At 41.0% G+C, this 23362-nt stretch overlaps 1 protein-coding gene across 1 annotated transcript in view; it reads left to right on the top strand.

Moving 5' to 3' along the window:
* The window catches only part of LOC141111258 (indolethylamine N-methyltransferase-like), a 118615-nt gene extending 97319 nt beyond the window's left edge, over positions 1-21296 (top strand). The window contains exons 3-4 of the mRNA XM_073603401.1: positions 14409-14479; positions 20893-21296. Of these exons, the coding sequence (XP_073459502.1) occupies positions 14409-14479; positions 20893-21245 (424 nt within the window). The 3' untranslated portion in view covers positions 21246-21296. The remainder of the gene's footprint in view (positions 1-14408; positions 14480-20892) is intronic.
* Positions 21297-23362: the final 2066 nt, after the last annotated feature.

Below are 23362 nucleotides of genomic sequence, written 5' to 3'. Positions count from 1 at the left end.
GGGAAACGCACATCTAATTCGCATAGGTGTGAACCCGGGCTAAGTTTTTTCTTAATTCGCACAAATTTTTGTGTTCTTTCGGCTAGTCCCATAGCAGACTGAAAGTGCATTAAACAGTAATAGTGGATGAAAAGTTTTGCGGAACGACTGTATATACCGCCTGAAGTGCCAGCTACATTATTGTGCCTATGTTTATTGCTACCCTGCTGAGCGGATCTTGGATTTCAAAATGGCGACTGTCCACGCTACGATACCTTTACCTACACACAACCCTGACAGTATAACATGATGACTTAGACAGCTGCTTAACCTAAATGAACTTTACCATACTTTTTTACTGAAACATGGGTAATGTATATTTTAAGTGTGAAGCTGGGGGTTCAGCCCTAAACATGTATGAAATGAGGTCAGTATTAGACTTAATGACTGGGTTCTCAGGCCTGCATCCATGTGAGGATATTCCCTTACCATGGCTGGCACTGATTTTCGTGCCTTATAATGGCATGAGAGATTGCATGTGCGGCTGAGGGAACCATGATTGGTGCACAGACCTCGTTGGGTAGGCTTGTACAGATCTTCAGACTCGCACCATGGGATAGACATGATGGAGAACAGCCCAACTAAAAAGAACTCATGGGCCTCTTATTCTCCCCTTTTAGGCGTGCCTCTGATGTTATGATATACTGTTTATAGAACAGTTATTCCACACCTTGTCTCTCAAAAGGGGAAGGGAGGATATAGTAATACACTAACTCTCAGGCTCATCCGAGGACGGGAGAGCTTTTTCTTAGCCACTCCCCTGTTGAACAACATCTATGAGGAACGGATTGTACACGAAACTAGTATTTAAACAGACGCAGGGATCCTTGTAACCCTTACTACCCAACTGGGCGCTTCCCTTCCCCTCCACTTGTCCCTCAAAACATATCACGTACCAGGCTATAGATATGGGTATGGAGTACGTAATGCTGCATACATTACTACATATATACATAATCGCAAAAGCTAGAAGGGATATGCAGCATTCAGGGGGGGTTGTTATGGTACAGATCTCGGGTGCTCACGGCAAATATTCTAGAACTCATAACCCCCTTCGGAGAAGGGCGCAGGAGTTTGGAGACATTTTACTCCTCCAAAACCCTCAGCCAATCATCAGACCTCCACATTTATGATATTATTTGTGGCTTACATGCTTCAATTGCCCGAACCGTTACTACCAAAGCCTGCTGCTACACACGGGCAGATGCTAGCTTACGTAGCTACGGTTAGCGGAGTGTAGACTATTCTGGTATCCAAGTTGTTCATTACTCACATCCCCTTAAAGTACTTACCTTACATATACAGAATATTGCAGTTGTCAAGATTGGACTGTTATGTTATTGTTTTACAGGTTAATAGTATAGATACTAGAACTAGCATATATTTCACTTCTTAAGTGACCTGTGCTCTGTATTTCTGATAACTTACAGATACAGGTATCACTTCTCTGTTGCACATGTAGCGCTTACCCCCGAAGGAGCGGCTTAAAATTGGCTATATCCGTAATTCACGTTTAGTACCTAACCCTCGCAGCCCATAGATTTAAAAGTCACAGTCCTTAATGCTTTTTCTTAATGCTTTATTCAACAACATAAACTGGGATGGGAGAAGGACTTTCCTTGAGATGCTCTTGGGTTGATTTTAGATTTTTCCTTTGTTTCACTGGCAAAAACTCACATTGCAGGTGACAGTGATTCAAAACTGGATGATTAATTTATCAGGGAAGATGGACGTAGATTTTCTTGATAGAGAATAGACAATAAAGAGTCTCTCTGAATAACATCTTTATCTGCAGATACTTTTAAGTATTAAGTACTTTTAACAGTCTGTTTCTCTATATATGTGCTTGCAGCTTCACCGCTACCTTTTCGCCACTACTTCCCATCCGTATGGTACTTCCAAGTTGAGCTAAAAAGAGTCACTCTGAATGACCTCTCCCGCTTGACTGATTGGAATCCCGGGGTAATGCTGAACCCAAAGTCACAGGCCACAACCACCTGTCTTGCTGACTTGCGTACCAACATCCCTCAGCCTCTGGACAGTACCCCTCCTGGGGCTTTTCACTCACTTGATCAATAGCCCATGTGTCGCTCCTAAGCGATCGATCACCCAGTTTCCTTCAGCTTGTCTCTACTTCTCCCGCAATGATTCTGAGTTCCTCTTCTCCTTTGTGGCCCGCTCCCTTCCCCACAGGGGTGGCCAACGACATCAGTGACTACATGCTGTAAGATGTTGTCTGTTCCTCCATGAGGACTGGTTCTCCACCCATCTCCCTAAGGTGAAGCCCCGTTGGCTCCCCGGAGGGGAAAACCTCCACCCTCCCCTCCGGGAACCAGGCTGGCTCCCTCGCTCCGCAGAGCAGGTCTGGGCCTGGACACACACTCCAACTCTCCCCGGCACCACGTAACCCCACTTTTATACAAGAGTCTCGGGATCACCAAGCAAATTAATGATTGGCTGAGACCAACACATAAACTACCTGCCACTCAAATATGGAAATTAACAAAACAGGCCTGCTGTAATAGCACAAGCCTGTCTAAATTTACCTGTCATAGAAAGCTAGCAGAAAGGGTCACCTACCTGAAAGTAGGTTCCCGCTACACACAATATACACGGTCCTTAACTCTTTGATCTTGGGACATGATGGAGAACCAGGACTAGGTACCTAAACAAGGAATTAGAGACACCTCTCCATACCTTGGCTGCACACTATATCCCCATACCGGGAAGGCTCACACGTGTGTCCACTCTTTCTGCCTTTTTTTTTTATGTGTCGCCTTTGACATAACTCAGTAATATTCCCATGCCCAGGAAACATACCTCCACCCCTAAGTACCAACACCTGACAACGGCAGGTCACCATACTCTCTTATAGACTCTTCTCTGCTAGGTCATTTTCAACCCCCACGCAGTAGTGCAATACAGTGTTGGCTTGCAATTGAGTTGGCCCGCACTGGTAGCTCCCTGTAACGTCTTGCCTCATGTCGTCATCGAGAAAGCTTGATAACTCCCCCCCACCATATTCAGCCTAAATAGTAGGTTTAATATCTGGGGTAACCCTCCCCCTTCCAAGACCACCTTAACAATGGCGGAATGAACAGCCATCAAAGTGAGACATCAGGATAATGTTGTGCCCTCTTTACAGACTAAATTATGCTCGCTAACCATACGTGGGCTTAACACCCCTGAAAAGAGATCTCAATTGCTATACACATTGCAGAAAGCCAAAGCGCATATAGCCTTTGTGCAAGAAAGACATTTTCTTTCAGACAATATCCCTAAACTACACAATATCCATTTTCCGATCGTTTACCACGCCTCCAATGAAGATTCAAATTCAAAGGGAGTCTCAATACTTATATCAAAGCATTGTCCTATACAAGTGACGGACGTCCAAAGAGATGTCAAGGGGAGATTCATCTTCCTTAAAGGGACATTACACAACAAACCCATCACTCTTGCTAACCTATATGCACCGAACAAACATCATGTACCATTTTTTCGTTCAACCTTACAGCAGCTCACCACATTCTACTCCGGCATCTTAATTGTAGGAGGCGACTTCAACATTGCTCTCACCCCAGCTCAAGACACTTCCACAGGAGCTTCATCCATGACATATAGAGCTCTACGAGCTATCAAAACCCACCTTAAAGAATTGACTTTACATGATACATGGCGTACGTTCAACCCCAACGAATGGGACTACACGTTCTATTTTTCTCCACACGACAAATATTCCAGAATCGATTACTTCTTTCTCTCTCAAAATGATCTCACGTTCCTATAAAAAACATTCAGATCATAACCCCATCCCCATAACGTTGACCCTCCAGATGTCACACGTAAAACACACAATATGGCGTCTAGATAACTCCTTACTAACCAACATTGAAACGACTCAGAAAATAACTGAGCACATTTCAAACTACTTTAAAGAAAATGACACAGTAGACACTACACCTGCAAATATTTGGGCTGCACATAAGTGTGTGATTCGAGGGGAACTGATTTCCTTAGCTGTCAAACGAGCTAAACTCAGAAACGCTTGCATATCTGAATTGTCCACACGCATTCAAGCTCTAGAACATGTTCACAAACGTTCCCTAGCAACCACAATCCTGGCTGACCTCATACAGGCTAGAAAAGAACTCTTAGGGGAGTTGGGCAAAACACTGAAACGCAAATATCTACTAACACAGAAACTGTTTTATGAGTTTGGGAACAAACGGGGAAAACTGTTAGCGAGAGCCCTGCAACATAAAAAGGCATCTTGGACCATTCACATGATTAAGGATCCCCTAGGACATGCTCACGTGACCACAGAATATATTGCAGACCAGTTTGTCCACTATTTCTCTAAACTTTATGTAGCACTAACTCATGGTGGAGCTGCTGGTTTAAGCGGGTCTGTTACCTTCACCTTGCTTCCCTTGGTTTTACCGGCACCGGGTCTAGGGGTTCCGTTGAGTTTACTTCTGGACGACACACGCACCAACACTGGAGTACGTTTTCAATGCTTTATTGAACAAACAAACTTTAGGAAGTAGTGGGAAAGAGGCGGAAAAGGAAACTTTCAGGAGAAACAAAAATATCTTCTTATAGAATCTTAGTAACTAATGTCCCAGTAGAATTTAGATAATTAGATGGAATGCGCTCCCCTCGTGGGACACACTCCTTGCTTGTCTGGATAGGCCTCTCTCACCAGTCTAGCAGCCAGTACACAGCATGAATCAAAAGTCTCTGCCACAGACTTGTTTGGGGGGTAAATCCGCACTATCCTCTGCCACAGGATGTATCAGATTTTCTCTGCAGTGAAAGTCAGTCACAGTGCCTGAACCTTTAAGCTGAACTGGCAACACTATGCTGTATGGTTACTTCTTTTGGATATGTCCTTCAACCGAGTCACCAGGCCCCTCTATAGAACAGCATGCTGCGTGATCTCTCCAAGACGGGTCCCCCCCTGGGCTCTTCCCAGTCGTCCAGCTTCGTCACACAGGCCTGACAGCTCTGGACCATTCCTAGGCCGCGGTGGTAGGCCCCAGACAAGCCTCTGGGCCCACCCCTGCACCGCTGTATCGTGGGCCTCCCGATTGGAGGACCATGAGGTAGCTCCTTAACACATACCTGTCGGCCAGGAGGGCCAGCAGGTGGCTGTAAAAAAAAAACCCTAGAACATTGCGTCTGTCCCATTAAATAACCTCTTCCCAGAATGCAACTCGGAGGACCACCTCCACCGAGCTTGCCTCCGAGACAGAGGAGCATCTATACATTTCGACACGTTGCCTTTCCAACACCAACCAGTGGTAACAGCGGCACCCACCGGTCTGCACGGAAGCACACACAACGTCAGCCAAGCTGGAACAGAGGCGAACTTTTAACCTTCCTATCACACAATTTACTAAATTTACCTAACCTGCAGTAGATTGTAAACCTACCAGCGCTACATCTATAACCTGCCTTCCCCTCACACAATGGGATGCATCAACGACAGGATTGCGCTGCTTAACGCCTTTTTAAAACAATATTGTCCAACGCCCATTTCAACTGAGGACTCGGCGAACATACAACCCCTGGCAAAAATTATGGAATCACCAGTCCCTGAGGATGTTCCTTCAGTTGTTTATTGTTGTAGAAAAAAAGCAGATCACAGACATGGCCAAAAACTAAAGGCATTTCAAATGTCAACTTTCTGGCTTTAAGAAACACTAAAAGAAATTAAGAAAAATAATTGTGGTGGCCAGTAACAGTTAGATTTATAGAACAAGCACAGGGAATAAATTATGGAATCACTCAATTCTGAGGAAAAAATTATGGAATCACCCTGTAAATTTTCATTACAAACACTAACACATGCATCAGATTAAATCTGCTTGTTAGTATGTAGGTAAAGAGGGTAAATCATCACGCAGTGTTGCACAAGATGTTGGTTGTTCACAGTCGGCTGTGTCTAAAACATGGACCAAATACAAACAACATGGGAAGGTGGTTAAAGGCAAGCATACTGGTAGACCAAGGAAGACATCAAAGCGTCAAGACAGAAAACTTAAAGCAATATGCCTTGAAAACAGAAAATGTACAACAAAACAAATGAGGAACAAATGGGAGGAAACTGGAGTCAACATCTGTGACCGAACTGTAAGAAACCGCCTAAAGGAAATGGGATTTACATACAGAAAAGCTAAAAGAAAGCCATCTCTAACACCTAAACACAAAAAAACAAGGTAACAATGGGCTAAGGAAAGGCAATCGTGGACTGTGGATGATTGGATGAAAGTCATATTCAGTGATGAATCTCGAATCTGCATTGGGCAAGGTTATGATGCTGGAACTTTTGTTTGGTGCCGTTCCAATGAGATTTATGCAGACAACTGTCTGAAGAAAACATGCAAATTTCCACAGTCAATTATGATATGGGGCTGCATGTCAGGTAAAGGCACTGGGGAGATGGCTGTCATTAAATCTTCAATAAATGCACAGGTTTACATTGAAATTTTGGACACTTTTCTTATCCCATCTATTGAAAGGATGTTTGGGGATGATGAAATCATTTATCAAGATGATAATGCATCTTGCCATAGAGCAAAAACTGTGAAAAAATTCCTTGAAGAAAGGCACATAAGGTCAATGCCATGGCCTGCAAACAGTCCAGATCTCAATCCAATTGAAAATCTGTGGTGGAAGAAAATGTTCCATGACAAGGCTCCAACCTGCAAAGATGATTTGGCAACAGCAGTCAGAGAAGGCTGGAGCCAGATTGATGAAGAGTACTGTTTATCACTCATTAAGTCAATGCCTCAGAGACTGTAAGCAGTTATAAAAGCCAGAGGTGGTGCAACAAAGTACTAGTGATGTGTTGGAGTGTTATTTTGTTTGTTTGTTTTTCATGATTCCATAATTTTTTCCTCAGAGTTGAGTGATTCCATAATTTATTCCCTGTGCTTGTTCTATAAATCTAACTGTTACTGGCCACCACAATTATTTTTCTTGATTTCTTTTAGTGTTTCTTAAAGCCAGAAAGTTGACATTTGAAATGCCTTTAGTTTTTGGCCATGTCTGTGATCTGCTTTTTTTCTCTAGAACAATAAACAACTGAAGGAGCATCCTCAGGGACTGGTGATTCCATAATTTTTGCCAGGGGTTGTAGATCACCCTATCATGGCGGACGAAACCCTTACTGCCCTAAAACAACTTAAAACTGACAAAAATGGTAAAAGCCACGGACTGGATGGCCTAACGGTGAGCTATTATAAGACTTTTTCTAACATACTCACCCCCCACTTCACCAAGGCATTTAACTCTTTATCATCATCTCCTCAAGCTAACAAAGATATCCTTGAAGCCCACATAACACTCATACCCAAACCAGGCAAAGAAGTCACGATAGTATCTAACTACCGACCCATATCCCTTTTGAATGTGGACGTGAAACTTTATGCTAAAATTCTTGCTAACCGCATACTACCCCTACTCCCCAAACTGATCTCATTGGACCAGATAGGTTTTATCCCTGGACGAGAAGCCAGGGATAACACCATAAAAGCAATAAACATTCATCAATGGCTCACAAATACCTCCACACAAGGCTTTTTTCGATGCGGAGAAGGCGTTAGACAGGGTGGCATGGGACTACATGTCGGCTACATTACAGGCTATGGGTTTCCCAGCCCACTTACTTCACTTAATAATGGCATTATACTCTACTCCCACAGCCAAAATTAGAGTCAACGGCTGCCTGTCGAGCGCCTTCTCCATCTCGTATGGCACACGCCAGGGATGCCCCCTCGACCTCCTAATTTTTGTGCTCACTCTTGAACCCATGCTATGCAAAATAAGAGCGAACTCAGACATTAAGGGCATTAATGTTCTAAACAAAACCTGTAAAATCGCTGCAAATGCGGATAATATTCTTCTCTTCCTCACTGACCCCATTACCACCACCCCCGACCTGCTTAAGGAATTCACCCTCTTTAAATCTATATCTAACTTACAGATAAACTTTGCAAAATCAAAAGCACTAAATATTTCCCTTCCTTCCACATTGGTTTCTCAATGTCAGACCAATTTCCCGTTTGGATGGGAACCACAAGCCCTTACTTATTTAGGTATACAAATCTCAGCAAAACTGACTGAATTGTACGACAGGAATTATGGTCCAATAACTATCCAATAAGACCTCCACAAATGGACACCAGGGAATTTTTCATTGTTTGGTCATTTAGCAATAATAAAAATGAACATCTTGCCCAGAATCTTATATCTTTTTCAGACAGTCCCAACTAAAATCCCCTTGTCTTTCTTCACTCATTACAAACAAATCTGCAGGAGTTTCATTTGGGCAACTGGATCCCCGAGAATTAGTTGGAACCAAATGACTATCCCCAAAGGGGGATTGGACCTCCCTGACCTACACAAATATCAATGGGCCAGAATAATAGATTGCCATATCCACAGATCCACTAAAGACTGGGTTACACTTGAAGATTCCTTTACACAAGTACCGCTTTCACATCTACCATGGATTGACTACAAATCAATACCCAAGGCAAACCTTACGCACCCGCTTACAGGCGCCATGCTTCTTATTTTCAAAACGGTTTGTAACACTTTAGAGCTTCACCCCTGACCTGGTCCAATGACACCTTTAGTTCAAAACCCTAACTTCCCACCTGGCTTCTCAGACGGTATCTGGTCTTACACGTACCTCGAATCGCCACTTAGAGCACAACAAATGTTTCAGAACAATGACATTGTCACATACGCCACTTTATCCTCTCATGAAACATTCCCTTCTACAAATTTTTACAAATAAGACACTTTTTAAACAGCACCGAACCTCTCTCACAATGGTTCAAAGACTATACCCCTTTTGAAGCACAATGTCTAATCTCTTCGGTATACTCCCTTTTATGCGACAAAAATGATCCTAAAACCAACCCGATCATCCAAAAATGGGAGAGAGAACTCGCCTTGGACCTTCCCAAAGATGAATGGGAACGAATTTATGATCATATTCATAAGGGATCCGTTAACATCTCAGCCCAAGAAAATGGCTATAAAATCTACTCGCGTTGGTATCGCACACCTAAGAGAATTCACACATACCACCCTAGTGTCTCCCCGTTATGCTGGCGATGCAACTCGACCTTAGGCACACTACTCCACATCAGGTGGGATTGCCCACACATACAACCATTCTGGAAAAAAAGTCCATGACACCATTATCCAAATCATTATGTACACTCCTGACTTTTCACCGGCCCAATACCTGCTTCATCACATGTCTATTCTGTACTCGGCGTACAAGAAATCACTAACACTCCACCTCATTAATGCCGCAAAACAATGTATACCTGTCCTATGGAGAAACACCTACTGACTGGCTGCAACGTGCAGAACGCATAGCAGACATGGAAAACCTAATACACCAAGCGAGAAAAAATCCGACGAAATACCGGAAAACATGGACATGCTGGCTAAACTTCCGTGACTCCTTGGATTTTCAGGAGCTACAACGCAATGCATGACTTCTTCAAGTAATGGAAATAAACACTTATCTCATACTTAAGTTTACATGTTCCACTGAGACTAAACTTCCTCCCCCCACACCTACACTAGAACATGCGAACAGGCAAAAAATGTGTTTGAACACGCGAACACCGTTCGGTGTTCCCGTATGGGACACAGACATGAATAATCAAAAGTGCTAATTTTAAAGGCTTATATGCAAGTTATTGTCATAAAAAGTGTTTGGGGATCTGGGTCCTGCCCCAGGGGACATGGATCAATGCAAAAAAAAGTTTTAAAAAAGTCAGTTTTTTCGGGAGCAGTGATTTTAATAATGCTTAAAGTCAAACAATAAAAGTGTAATATCCCTTTAAATTTCGTACCTGGGGGTGTATATAGTATGCCTGTAAAGGGGCGCATGTTTCCCGTGTTTAGAACAGTCTGACAGCAAAATGACATTTCAAAGGAAAAAAGTCATTTAAAACTACTCGCGGCTATTAATGAATTGCACAGTCCGACAATACACATAAAAGTTCATTGATAAAAACGGCATGGGAATTCCCCACAGGGGAACCCCGAACCAAAATTAAAAAAAAAAATTAAGTGGGGGGTCCCCCTAAATTCCATACCAGGCCCTTCAGGTCTGGTATGGATATTAAGGGGAGCCCAGGCCAAAATTAAAAAAAAAAAATGGCGTGGGGTCCCCCTCAACCTAATACCAGACCCTTCAGGTCTGGTATGGATTTTAAGGGGAACCCTGTGCCAAAATGTAAAAAAAAATGGCGTGGGGTCCCCCCAAAAATCCATGCCAGACCCTTATCTGAGCACGCAACCTGGCAGGCCGCAGGAAAAGAGGGGGGACAAGAGAGTGCCCCCCTCCTGAACCATACCAGGCCACATGCCCTCAACATTGTGAGGGTGCTTTGGGGAAGCCCCCCAAAACACCTTGTCCCCATGTTGATGGGGACAAGGGCCTCATACCCACAACCCTTGCCCAGTGGTTGTGGGGGTCTGAGGGCAAACCAGAAGAACCAGAAGAAGAAGAAGAAGATGGAGGAAGAAACTTAAGGAAGATAGAAGATAGAAGAAAGAAGAAGCATTTAAATGAATTGTCAAAAATTGTCTCTTGTCATTTTTAACATGTTTGACAGTCTTTTTGTGAAATGGTAGGGGTACCCCCTTACCATTTCACACGGGGGGGAGGGCCAGGATCTGGGGGTCCCCTTGTTAGAGGGGGCTTCCAGATTCCGATAAGCCCCCCCCCGCAGACCCCCACAACCACGGCAAGGGTTGTGGGGATGAGGCCCTTGTCCCCATCAACATTGGGACAAGGTGTTTTGGGGGGCTGCCCCAAAGCACCCTCCCACTGTTGAGGGCATGTGGCCTGGTACGGTTCAGGAGGGGGGGCGCTCTCCTGTCCCCCCTCTTTTCCTGCGGCCTGCCAGGTTGCGTGCTCGGATAAGGATCTGATATGGATTTTTCTTTTTAATTTAGGCGCGGGGTTCCCCTTAATATCCATACCAGACCTGAAGAGCCTGGTATGGAATTTAGAGGGACCCCCACATCATTTTTTTTTTTTAACTTTGGTTCTGGTTTCCCCTGTGGGGAATTCCCATGCTGTTCTTATCAATTAACTTTTATGTGTATTGTCGGACCGGCAATTCATTAATAGCCGCGAGTAGTTTTAAATGACTTTTTTTCCTTTGAAATGTAATTTTGCTGTCAGACTGTTCTAAACATGGGAAACGTGCGCCCCTTTACAGGCATACTATAGACACCCCCCAGGTACGAAATTTAAAGGAATATTACACTTTTATTGTTTCACTTTAAGCATTATTAAAATCACTGCTCCCCAAAAAAACGGACGTTTTTAAAACTTTTTTTGCATTGATCCATGTCCCCTGAGGCAGGACCCAGGTCCCCAAACACTTTTTATGACAATACCATGCATATAAGCCTTTAAAATTAGCACTTTTGATTTCTCCCATAGACTTTTAAAGCGTGTTCCGCGGCTTTCGAATTTGCCGCAAACACCCCAAATTGTTCGCTGTTCGAAGCTCATCCCTAATCCCTAGTTTCTCATGCTAACCCTCCATGCAGTAAGGAGAAACTATCTCCTTATACTATTGCCCCAACCTTCCTAAGCAGGGACTACCTAAAGGTAATGTGTAAAAATACTTTTTCTGACGGCCCCTTATTTACGGCTTACTTTACCAAACCATCTTCCTTGTGGTGAAGGCCAGTTAAGCCAACGAGTATACCATTACTATGGATTTAAATTCTAACAGCTGCAATCGCCCCTCCTGAACACAGTATGATCCCATCTAAGGTGTTGGGGATATGGGACAATTCGCTTTGGTTTACCAGACATTCTGGTGCAAGATTTCCGAGGAATACCCTCCTAAGTCATACGGCAGCGACATTGGTGTTCACCATACTCTACGCTTACCATGAACAATCTAAGTATAGACTGTATTTCAAGTGTATAGATGTGCTAATCTGAAACGTGTTCTTTATTGATATTTGTCCAGTATATTGTAAAACTATCTATACCTGATGTAATGACTACAAATCTGTTGTGCTTGTTTGTATAACTTGAAATTCTAATAAACTTTTTGGAAAAAAAAAAACAAGCTTATAAAAAAAAGTGAAAGTTTGATGGATGATTGTTAATCTGTCCCATTACTTTTGGTCCCTTAAAAAGTGGGAGGCACATATACAAACTGTTGTAATTCCTACACTGTTCATGTGATTTGGATGTAAATACCCTCAAATTAAAGCTGAACGTCCACAGTTAAAGGACATCTTGTTTGTTTAATTTCAAATCCATTGTGGTAGTATATAGAGCCAAACAGATTAGAATTGTGTCAATGTCCCAATATTTATGGACCCGACTATATATACAGTATCTCACAAAAGTGAGTACACCCCTCACATTTTTGTAAATATTTTAATATATCTTTTAATGTGACAACACTGAAGAAATAACACTTTGCTACAATGTAAAGTAGTGAGTGTACAGTTTGTATAACAGTGTAAATTTGCTGTCCCCTCAAAAGAACTCAACACACAGCCATTTAATATCTAAACCACTGGCAACAAAAGTGAGTACACCCCTAAGTGAAAATGTCCAAATTGGGCCCAAAGTGTCAATATTTTGTGTGGCCACCATTATTTTCCAACATTTCCTTAACCCTCTTGGACATTGAGTTCACCAGAGCTCCACAGGTTGCCACTGGAGTCCTCTTCCACTCCTCCATGATGACATCACGAAGCTGGTAGATGTTAGAGACCTTGCACTGCTCCACCTTCCATTTGAGGATGCCCCACAGATACTCAATAGGGTTTAGGTCTGGAGATGTGCTTGGCCAGTCCATCACCTTTACCCTCAGCTCCTTTAGCAAGGCAGTGGTAATCTTGGAGGTGTGTTTGGGGTCGTTATGATGGAATACCGCCCTGCGGCTCAATCTCCGAAGGGAGGGGATCATGCTCTGCTTCAGTATGTCACAGTACATGTTGGCATTCATGGTTCCCTCAATGAACTGTAGCTCTCTAGTGCTGGCAGCACTCATGCAGCCCCAGACCATGACACCCCCACCACCACGCTTGACTGTAGGCAAGACACACTTGTCTTTGTACTCCTCACCTGGTTGACGCCACACATGCTTGACACCATCTGAACCAAAAAAAGTTTATCTTGGTCTCATCAGTCCACAGGTCATGGTTTCAGTAATCCATGCCTTTAGTCTGCTTGTCTTCAGCAAACTGTTTTTGGGCTTTCTCGTGCATCATCTTTAGAAGAGGCTTCCTTCTGGGACAACAGCCATGCAGACCAATTTGATGCAGTGTGTGTCATATGGTCTGAGCATTGACAGGCTGAACCCCCACCCCTTCGACCTCTGTAGCAATGCTGGCAGCACTCATACGTCTGTTTCCGAAAGACAACCTCTGGATATGATGCTGAGCATGTGCACTCAACTTCTTTGGTTGACCATGGCGAGTGTTTTGAGTGGAACCTATCCTGTTAAACCACTGTATGGTCTTGGCCACCATGCTGCAGCTCAGTTTCAGGGTCTTGGCAATCTTCTTATAGGCTAGACCATCTTTATGTAGAGCAACAATCCTTTTTTTCAGATCCTCAGAGAGTTCTTTGCAATGAGGTGCCATGTTGAACTTTCAGTTACCAAGTATGATGCCACTCCTTGGCATCATACTTGCCAACTGTCCCAGATTTGCTGGGACAGTCGTGCTTTTTACGAAACTATCCCAAGATGGCCGTGTCCCGGGAAGCGTCCCAGAACCTATACTGTGCCCTCCTGATCCTAATATTGTGCCCGTCTGACCCCTCCAGTACTGTGCCCTTCTGCATTCCTCAGTGTACTGTGCCCTTTGTGTTGATTAGTCTTTGATTTTTTTAAATTTATTTTATTTAAAGTAATGAATGAATATGTGTTTAATTCTATGAACTATTTATACTTTATTTCTTGAAAGTAGGTGCGTAAATTGAGGCAAGCTGGTAGGGGTCCCAGTGCACTTTGCCCAGGGGCCCATGATGCTATTAAGACGACCCTGCCCTTACCCCATCTAAGTTATCATCCCCTAATAAAACAACAAAAAACAAGCCAAAGGTCTGATCACTGTCTGGATGCGAGAAGGAAATGCTGTGTGACTGGCTGTGCAGTAGTGGGGAACCCTGCCATTAGCAACTCCTACAGGGGTAGTGCTACACTAGTATGACAATTTTATTTTAACTTGTCAAATTACAGTCTAACTGAATTTTGGCAGAATTGCTTATCACACCATATCACTTTATATTGAAATATTTCCTGTAATGTCTATATTATGTTTTTTTTTTCTTTCAGAGATCAACTTCAGGAGAAAGAAATGTGCCTAAGGTCATCCATCAAGCAGGTTTTGAAATGTGATTTTGAGGGGGGCAGGAGGCGGAGCCTAGCGGAGCAGACATGCATTGTTAGAGCTCCACACCGCTGAGGAGAGAAGAGAAGGACAAAGCGGAGCCTGCAGGCTCAAAAGGTATCCATTTGAACCTTTTTGCCCCAGGGAACAAACTGTGAAAGTTTGGGCAGGAAATATGGTACTGGGAGGAAACCGTGGCAGAAATAAAAATCACCTCACAAAGAGCTCACAGGCACTCACTGCAGCTGAAGCAGCTCCAGTCACCTCACAATATACAGCACCAGGGCGCTCTCACAGACAGAAAATGTCACAGCAAGACTCTCCATTTGAGTCAGATACAGAACAAATCCTCTCACAAACTTCTCCACAAGCCTCCTCAGTATCCCCAGTAATATTATTACAATTTGAAAAGATGCTTCATAAGGCTTTAAAACAAACCTCAGACCAAATAACAAAAAGCCTAACCAAAGAAATAAGAGAGCTGGGAAACCGCACTGCAGCCTTAGAAATAAAAATGGATGAAATTGAAATTACAACCCAAGAAAATATAACAGAATTGGAACAATTAAAAAAAGAGAATTTAATACTTCAAACTAAGCTCGAAGATTACGAAAATAGAGCCAGACGTTCAAACTTGCGCATAAGGGGAATACCTGAAACTGTGACAGACCTGCAATCTACTATTACTGCTCTATTACAAGAACTAAAGCCAGATATCCCTATTGAACGTTTAGAACTGGACAGAGTACACAGAGCCCTCACAGCCAAAAAGAAAGATGGACCCCCACGTGATATAATCACAAAATTTCATTATTACAGAACGAAAGAACAAATACTAATTGCTGCAAGAGAAAAAAAGGAACTTAATTTTCAAGGACACAATTATCAAATTTTTGCTGACCTATCCCAACTTACTATTACTAAAAGACGATCCATGAAACCCCAACTAATGGAACTGCAACGCCACAACATTATGTATCAATGGGGCTTCCCCTTTTCAGTCAGATTTAACTACCAAGGTACAATTTACAGAAGCAGATCAGCAGATGAACTACAACAAACCCTTTTAAAATTAAATCTGACAGAACCCACAAGCAGCAACACTCCCACACGCAGAAGAATGGCATCATCTTCACCTTCAGGCAGCACCCAGAAAATTCCATAACAAAATGGGAATCATCATTCTCACAAAAGAGGCCGTTATGCCACATCATCCATGGACCAAGAAGATTCAATGGACTGACATCCTAATTCCTGATATCTCTTCATTTATTATACTAAGAGATGGTTCTCTATAAAAAAAACCTATATTTATAACTGAATGTAACTGCATTCTGATAGTCACACACTGTGTGGGATCATGTTACATTCCAGTTATATTTCTTATTACTTCTGATTCATATAGCCTTAGAATATATAAGTGAAATAAGGAAATTCTTGTTCAGTTATATATTATCAGGTAATAACAATAGATTTATTACTTTTTAGGACAAATATGTTCAATAATCCAGAAGTAATGGAAGCTTTTTTTTTTTTTTCTTAAAACAAATATATTATTACCTAACTAGTTCCTAGAATTATGTTTTTGTTTATTCTAATCTGAAGCAATACAACCTCAATTTTATGAGTTAACATATCTAAACAGTTACATATGAATAAAATATGTAATTGTTTACTCTAAAAGGGTTAAAATCCCAAAATAATTCAAACTATCTTCATCAATACCAAAGTTATTAACAGTACCTTTCTAACTGAATTATTTAGCCTAGGGCAAGACTAACCATATACAACCACCCTGGAATAAATAATTTCAACAAAAACTATATTCTGCACTCCAACTAATGAAACATCATTTTGATGTCTTTTGACATAGCACTTCTCTCCTGTAAGCGGAAGATCCGTGTACCCCCATTAGCCCTCCTCATTCTCCCAACCATATTATGTGGGAGTGTGACGAAGGCACTTATTCCCCTGAGAGAGATATTTATTCTCTTTCACGGGTAAATTGTGATTACTTGCAAAAAATAATTTATACAATGTATCATCTAATCTCATATGTTTTTTGTTTAATCTTTACTCCAGAATTCACTGGTTTCTTTTCTATCTATTCATCTCTTCAGTCCACACAGGTTGATCTGCGCAGTCAGCTCTGCATAACAAAAAGTAAGTCAAAACTATTTGATCTATTGCCATGGCACCACTGAATATACTTTCCCTGAATGTTCAGGGAATAAATGTCCCTCAAAAAAGGACCAAAGCCTTCCGTACTTTCCATAACAAGAAGGCTCACATAGTATGCCTCCAAGAAACACACTTCACCAAAGATTCTACTCCAAAATATATTTCTCCTTTTTATCAACAAATTTACACGGCTTCTGCCTGTACCAAGCAAAGGGGAACTCTAATTGCATTTCACCGATCCACACCATTCACCTTATCATCAGAAATTAAAGACCCAGAAGGTAGATACCTGATACTCATGGGTTATATAATGGATACAGCAATCACGGTGATTTCCTACTACGCTCCTAACAAACAACCTACACCATTCCTCTCACATATATTACAAGTGATTAATACACACAAAATAGGAACAGTGATAATGTGTGGGGATTCGAACCAGGTCCTCCTCCCATTTCTAGATAAATCACCTTTTACACCATCCAAAATAACCTCTAGATTACCTTTTTCTCAACTTCTTTCCAAATACAATCTGGTAGATTCATGGAGAGAAAGTAACCCAATGAAAAAGAAATTCACTTATTTCTCGCACCCTCATCAAACCTTCACCAGAATAGATCATATTTTTCTAACAATAGGAATGATACCAGAAATTATTGCATCAGATATAATTCCGATTCCGTGGTCTGACCATAATGCAGTATACACTACTATAGCCTCAGCCATACCAAAAGCGCATGACCCAACGTAGTACTTACCGGACATAATGCTCAAACACCCACTACATCAGATGGCCATTGAACAAGCTTTAAAGGAATACATATCAATTAATAATACAACAGACATCTCCCCAATAACACTATGGGAAGCTCATAAGCCTGTCTTGCGTGGTACAATACAAAGACAAATGGCACTATTTAAACGGGAACGCAAAAATCTAGCAAAAAAACTAGAACTCAATTTTAATGCAGCCTACATATCAATTCAAGATAATCCATCTCAGAGTACAAAATCTCATCTGGAAAAATCTAGATTGGAATACGATCTATTTCTCACTGAGTCAGTTGATAAATCCCTCAAACGCTCCAAACACAATTTCTACATGAATACAAACAAACCAGGTACATATTTGGCTCGGGCATTAAATTCAACTAACAAATCTTTCAAACCAATACGTTTGAAATTATCAAAAAATGTTTACACTTGTAATCCAGTTAAAATAGTCCATAAATTTCACTCACATCTCGCAACTTTATACAAGACAAACAATGAATTTAATCCTACAGAGGCTGAATCCTTCTTCTCAAAAATAACCTTACCTGAGTTATCTCAGAATCAAAAAAGCAGTTTGGATGAGCCTATAACTATAGATGAAGTTGCTAACGCCATAAAAGACCTAAAACTTAACAAAAGACCAGGCCCAGACGGCTACTCGGCTTTATACTATAAAACATTCTCAGAAATACTCTCTCCCATTCTCACTGAAACTTTTAACAAACTTCTAGATGGACATTCTTTTCGGCAAGAAACACTAATGGCAATTGTTTGTATGATCCCAAAACCCCTTTCTGATGATACTTCCTGTGTGAATTATCGGCCTATCTCTCTGTTAAACCTTGATATTAAATTATTAGCAAAAATAATAGCAAAACGCCTCAATAGCATTATAGGAAAATTAATACATAGAGATCAAGTAGGCTTCATGCCAAATAGACAGGCAGGCGATAATATACGCAGGGCAGTGTTATTGGCACATATTGCTAAAAAACGGAAAATCCCTTTATGTTTTCTATCTCTCGATATTAAGAGGGCATTTGACACAGTATCCTGGCAATATATGCAATATTCATTACAAAAATGGGGTTTTGGACCCCACTTTTTAACATGGATCAAAGCATTATATAATAAACCCAAAGCCTATATAAAATATGCTGGATACAAATCTGAAGCCTTTAATATCGAAAGAGGTACCCGACAGGGTTGCCCATTATCTCCCTTATTATTTGCCCTTATACTCGAACCCATGGCCCAATATATCAGAACAAACCAAACTATAACTGGCATTGAAGTAGGAGGTATTACACACAAATTATGTATATTTGCAGATGATATATTACTTTTTCTATCATCACCACAGGTCTCTGGCCCTAACTTAATACCAGCTCTTGATGGATTTGCAGCCCTATCCGGCCTTATGATTAATCCTAAGAAATGCCTAGTGCTTAATATTTCACTCACAAACATGGAATTGATCCCGGCTAGGGCTGCACTCCCATTCACATGGGCAGAAAAATCAATCCCATATCTTGGAATTCATTTAACAGCCTCTCATTCTGACTTATTCTCAACCAATTATCCTCCTGTATTAAGACAGATCACAAATCTAATAAAACAATGGTCGCAACTTCCTTTATCCTGGATGGGGAAGATTAATGCAATCAAAATGACTATTCTACCCAAATTGCTTTATCTATTCAGAGTCCTCCCTATTCCAATTCCTTCCTATTTTTTGAGAATAGTACAAAAAAGAGCAACTTCGTTTATATGGGGCTCTTCTAAACCACGTATACCTATACACACACTACATCTTCCCAAAAATAAAGGAGGCCTGGGATACCCTAATTTTACTAACTACTACAGAGCGGCACATTTGGCCAGTCTGTCCAAATACCATGCAAAACAGGAAATCCCATTATGGGTATTTATAGAGGCTTCAGAAAATGACCCTCTATTAATATCAAATTTATTATGGCTTGATCCTAAAGACCGCTTTAAAATTCATAATCCCATAACTAAACACTTCTTATCTCTCTGGGATAAACTAAAAACCAAATATCAGTTACAATCTCCACACAATCCTCTCCTTTCTTTTATCAGAAATCCGGCCTTTTATCCGGCATGGATCTACCCAAATTCTTTTAAAGCTTGGACAACATCAGGCATTCAGACACTAAATGACTTCATAGCATCTAAATCATTCCTTTCATTCCCATCGCTTAGAGAAAAATATGATCTACCAAACTCTGAGATATTTAGATATCTCCAAATCAAAAATTTCTATACACCATTCCTAAAGGGGGATACACCATTATCCCAATTATCCATTTTTGAATCAATCTGTACAAAAGATCCATTTGCTAAAGGTACAATTTCATCACTTTATAATCAATTATATGGAGTACCAAATCTTAATAGACCCTCTTACGTTCAGAGGTGGGAGGAGGACCTGGGACAAACTTTAGAAGACACGGACTGGTCTAACATATGGCTCACATCTAAGTCATCTTCACCTAACATCTTAGCACTGGAGACAAATTATAAAGTCCTAACTCGCTGGTACCTTGTACCCGCTAGAGTGGCAAAATATTCACCTAATACCTCAGCTCTTTGTTTTCGAGGATGCCCAGAAATAGGCACATATTTACACATATGGTGGACGTGCCCAGTAATCCAAACCTTCTGGAAGGAAGTCTTCGTGATTGCATCTAAAATATTTAAAAAAATAATACAACCAGATCCATATTTAACTTTACTTAATCTAAAACCGGAATGGTTAACACTCTCTCAATTCAAACTAATGATCCAACTAATAACGGCTGCAAAACAAATAGTGGCCAAGGCATGGAAATCTCCTACATTGGTACTAGCAGAAACAATTCACAGAATGAATAATACAATGTCCCATGCTAAGATGGTAGCCATCGATCAAAATCAAATTCCAAAATTTGAAAAACTTTGGCATCCTTGGATAAAACAACAGTTCCTGTCAAACTTCAATGACTCTGTCCTGTTGCCATGGTAACAGATTAAATGACTTACAGAGACACCCATTCTAAGGCTTCAAAGAGAACTAAAAAGAATAATAAACTGACGAGCGGGACAACCTTGTGGACCATACCTCTGCCTTTCTTCCCTTTTTCTTCTTTCTCTTTCCTTTTCTCCACCTTACGATTAAAGCTCATTATCAGAATTTATTTGACCTATATACACTCTACTTGTAAACAATATGTATAGTAGGTATAAATCATTTAAATACCTACAAAAGTAACTAAGGAAATGATATATATCTTTAATTTAGGTTTACGTGAACCCAATGTTTAATATTTGAAATTTCATGATATTTACCTATATAAACCCTACTGTAAAACAATGAGCTTACTTTATAGATCCTTGTAAACTTACTTTATGTATCTTTATAACATTGTATACTCAATAAACTTCTTTTGACAAGGAAATGTGATTTTGAAAAGGAAAACATATCTTCCCCGGTGCAACTACCACTTGCTGATTGTATTATCAGTGGGGGGATACTGGAAATGATCAGTAAAAATGAAGATGAATACATGAAGAATCTGGATAAGATCATAAAGCTGCTAAAACCCGGAGGCCAACTGTTACTTATTGTGGCATTAGATACAACGTACTGGTCTGCTGGAGCAGAACGGTTCCATTGTTTTAAATGTAATGAGGAGTTTGTGAAAAACGCCTTTGGTAAGCTGGGTTTAGACATTGATTACTGTGCAGTGCAGAGGAGACGCAATGTCAGCGATATCATTGATTATAAAGCTATGCTGTTCATTGTAGGACGCAAAGGGGAGTAGATGATTGGAGCCAAATAAACCTAAATAGAATTATGTAATGACCTACTAATGGCAGTCAGAAATCACAGCAGCTGCACTAAAGTCAACAATGTTATTTTGCATTAATCTGTGTTAAATTGTTTTAACAAATATCACTATCTTAATAAAGATCATTCAGAATATAAATGTGTGTTGACTTGTCTTAGGGCAATATTGTAAATCTTTTATGTATACAATATATCTTTTTATCTATTTATTGATAACCAACGCATTTCAGGACATTTACTGTGTGCCTTTCATCAGAATATGGATAAAGATTATATAAAAATACAATATCATATACAGTGTATGGACAATATATTAGAAAACATAAAAAAATTAACATCAGGTTCAATACCTAAACATTATTAAGTTTATGAGGAGAAAAAATATAGAAGAGATTAAATTGATAAGTGTTGTACAGGACAGCAGGAATGGGTCCTGGATGGCAGCTATATTTCCCCACTATTTGGGTTGTGTTCCCTTTAACCACTTGCTTACTGGGCACTTTTACCCCCTTTCTTCCCAGGCCAATTTTCAGCTTTCAGCGCTGTCACACTTTAAATGACAATTTTGAATGACAATTCAGTGCGGTCATGCTACACTTTACGCATATGACATTTTTATCATTTTTTTCACACAAATAGTCTTTTGGTGGTATTTAATCACCACTGGGTTTTTTAATTTTTTTCTAAACAAAAACAAAGAAAGACCGAACATTTTTCAAAATTTTTTTTTTCATAGTTTGTTATAGAATTTGGCAAACATAATTTTCTCCTTCACTGATGGGCATTATTAGGCTGCACTGATGGGGACTGATGAGGAGGCACTGATGGGAACTGATAGATGACACTAATGTGCACTGATAGGTGGCACTGATGGGCACTAATGGGTAGCACTGGTGGGCACTGATGAGGCTGCCCTGATAGGTGGCACTGATGGCCACTCATAGGTGGCACTGATAGGCAGCACTGATAGGTGGCACTGATGAAGAGGCACAGATGGCTACTGATTGACAGCACTAATGGGTACTGTTGGGACTGCATTGATAATCGGTACACTGATAATCGGTGCCCTTATTATTAGTGTTTATGTCCCTTTAACACAAGCCGGTTTTTGGCTTCCTTTTTCTCTCCTAGCACTGTCAGTGTGAGGAAAGAAACACAGATAACTGCCTTGTGTTTACATCCGTGATCAGCTGTCATTGGACACAGTTGATCATGTGGTAAAGGACCACTGTGATTGGCCCTTTACCCCAAACTGTGATCAGTGAGTCTGAACCCGAGGGAGAGAAGAGGACTGACTTATGGTCCCCTCTGGATCGATAAGTCCTCATTTGGGATACGAAATTTGGAGTTTCAGAGAGATATTTGGGTGAGAAAGAACTTCCAACCCTTATTACAGGGACTTTTACCCTGAAAGGGCTCACCCACTTGCATCAGAGTCTAGAAAAGGAGGAGGAAATGCTCAGTGCCTGTCTGTGAGGTGAAGTAGAGAAGAAAAACAACAAAATGAGCAATGTGGGCTAGTGCATGGCTGAGACAAGGTTGCTGAACTCTGATGACCTTCTCTTTGGGACCCCTTAGGCATTCGGGAGATTTCAAACACCCTGTTAAAGTAGAAGTGTGACTGGCAGTGAGTAGGGATGAGCCGAACACCCCCAGTTCGGTTCGCACCAGAACCTGAGAATGGACCGAAAATTTGCACGAACGTTAGAACCCCATTGACGTCTATGGGACTCGAACGTTCGAATTTAAAAGTGCTAATTTTAAAGGCTAATTTGCATGGTATTGTCCTAAAAAGGGTTTGGGGACCCGGGTCCTGCCCCAGGGGACATGTATCAATGCAAAAAAAACTTTTAAAAACAGCCGTTTTTGTGGGAGCAGTGATTTTAATGATGCTTAAAGTAAAAAAAAAAAGTGAAATATTCCTTTAAATTTCGTACCTGGGGGGTGTCTATAGTATGCCTGTAAAGTGGCGCGTGTTTCCCGTGCTTAGAACAGTCCCTGCACAAAATGACATTTTTAAAGGAAAAAAAGTCATTTAAAACTGCTTGCGGCTTTAATGTAATGTCGGGTCCTGGCAATATGGATGAAAAT

The sequence above is a fragment of the Aquarana catesbeiana genome, linkage group LG10, assembly GCF_042186555.1.
Source record: "Aquarana catesbeiana isolate 2022-GZ linkage group LG10, ASM4218655v1, whole genome shotgun sequence".
Classification (NCBI taxonomy): Eukaryota; Metazoa; Chordata; class Amphibia; order Anura; family Ranidae; genus Aquarana; species Aquarana catesbeiana.
The sequence above is the reverse complement of the archived record's forward strand: the minus strand, read 5'-3'. Positions and strand labels throughout refer to the sequence as shown.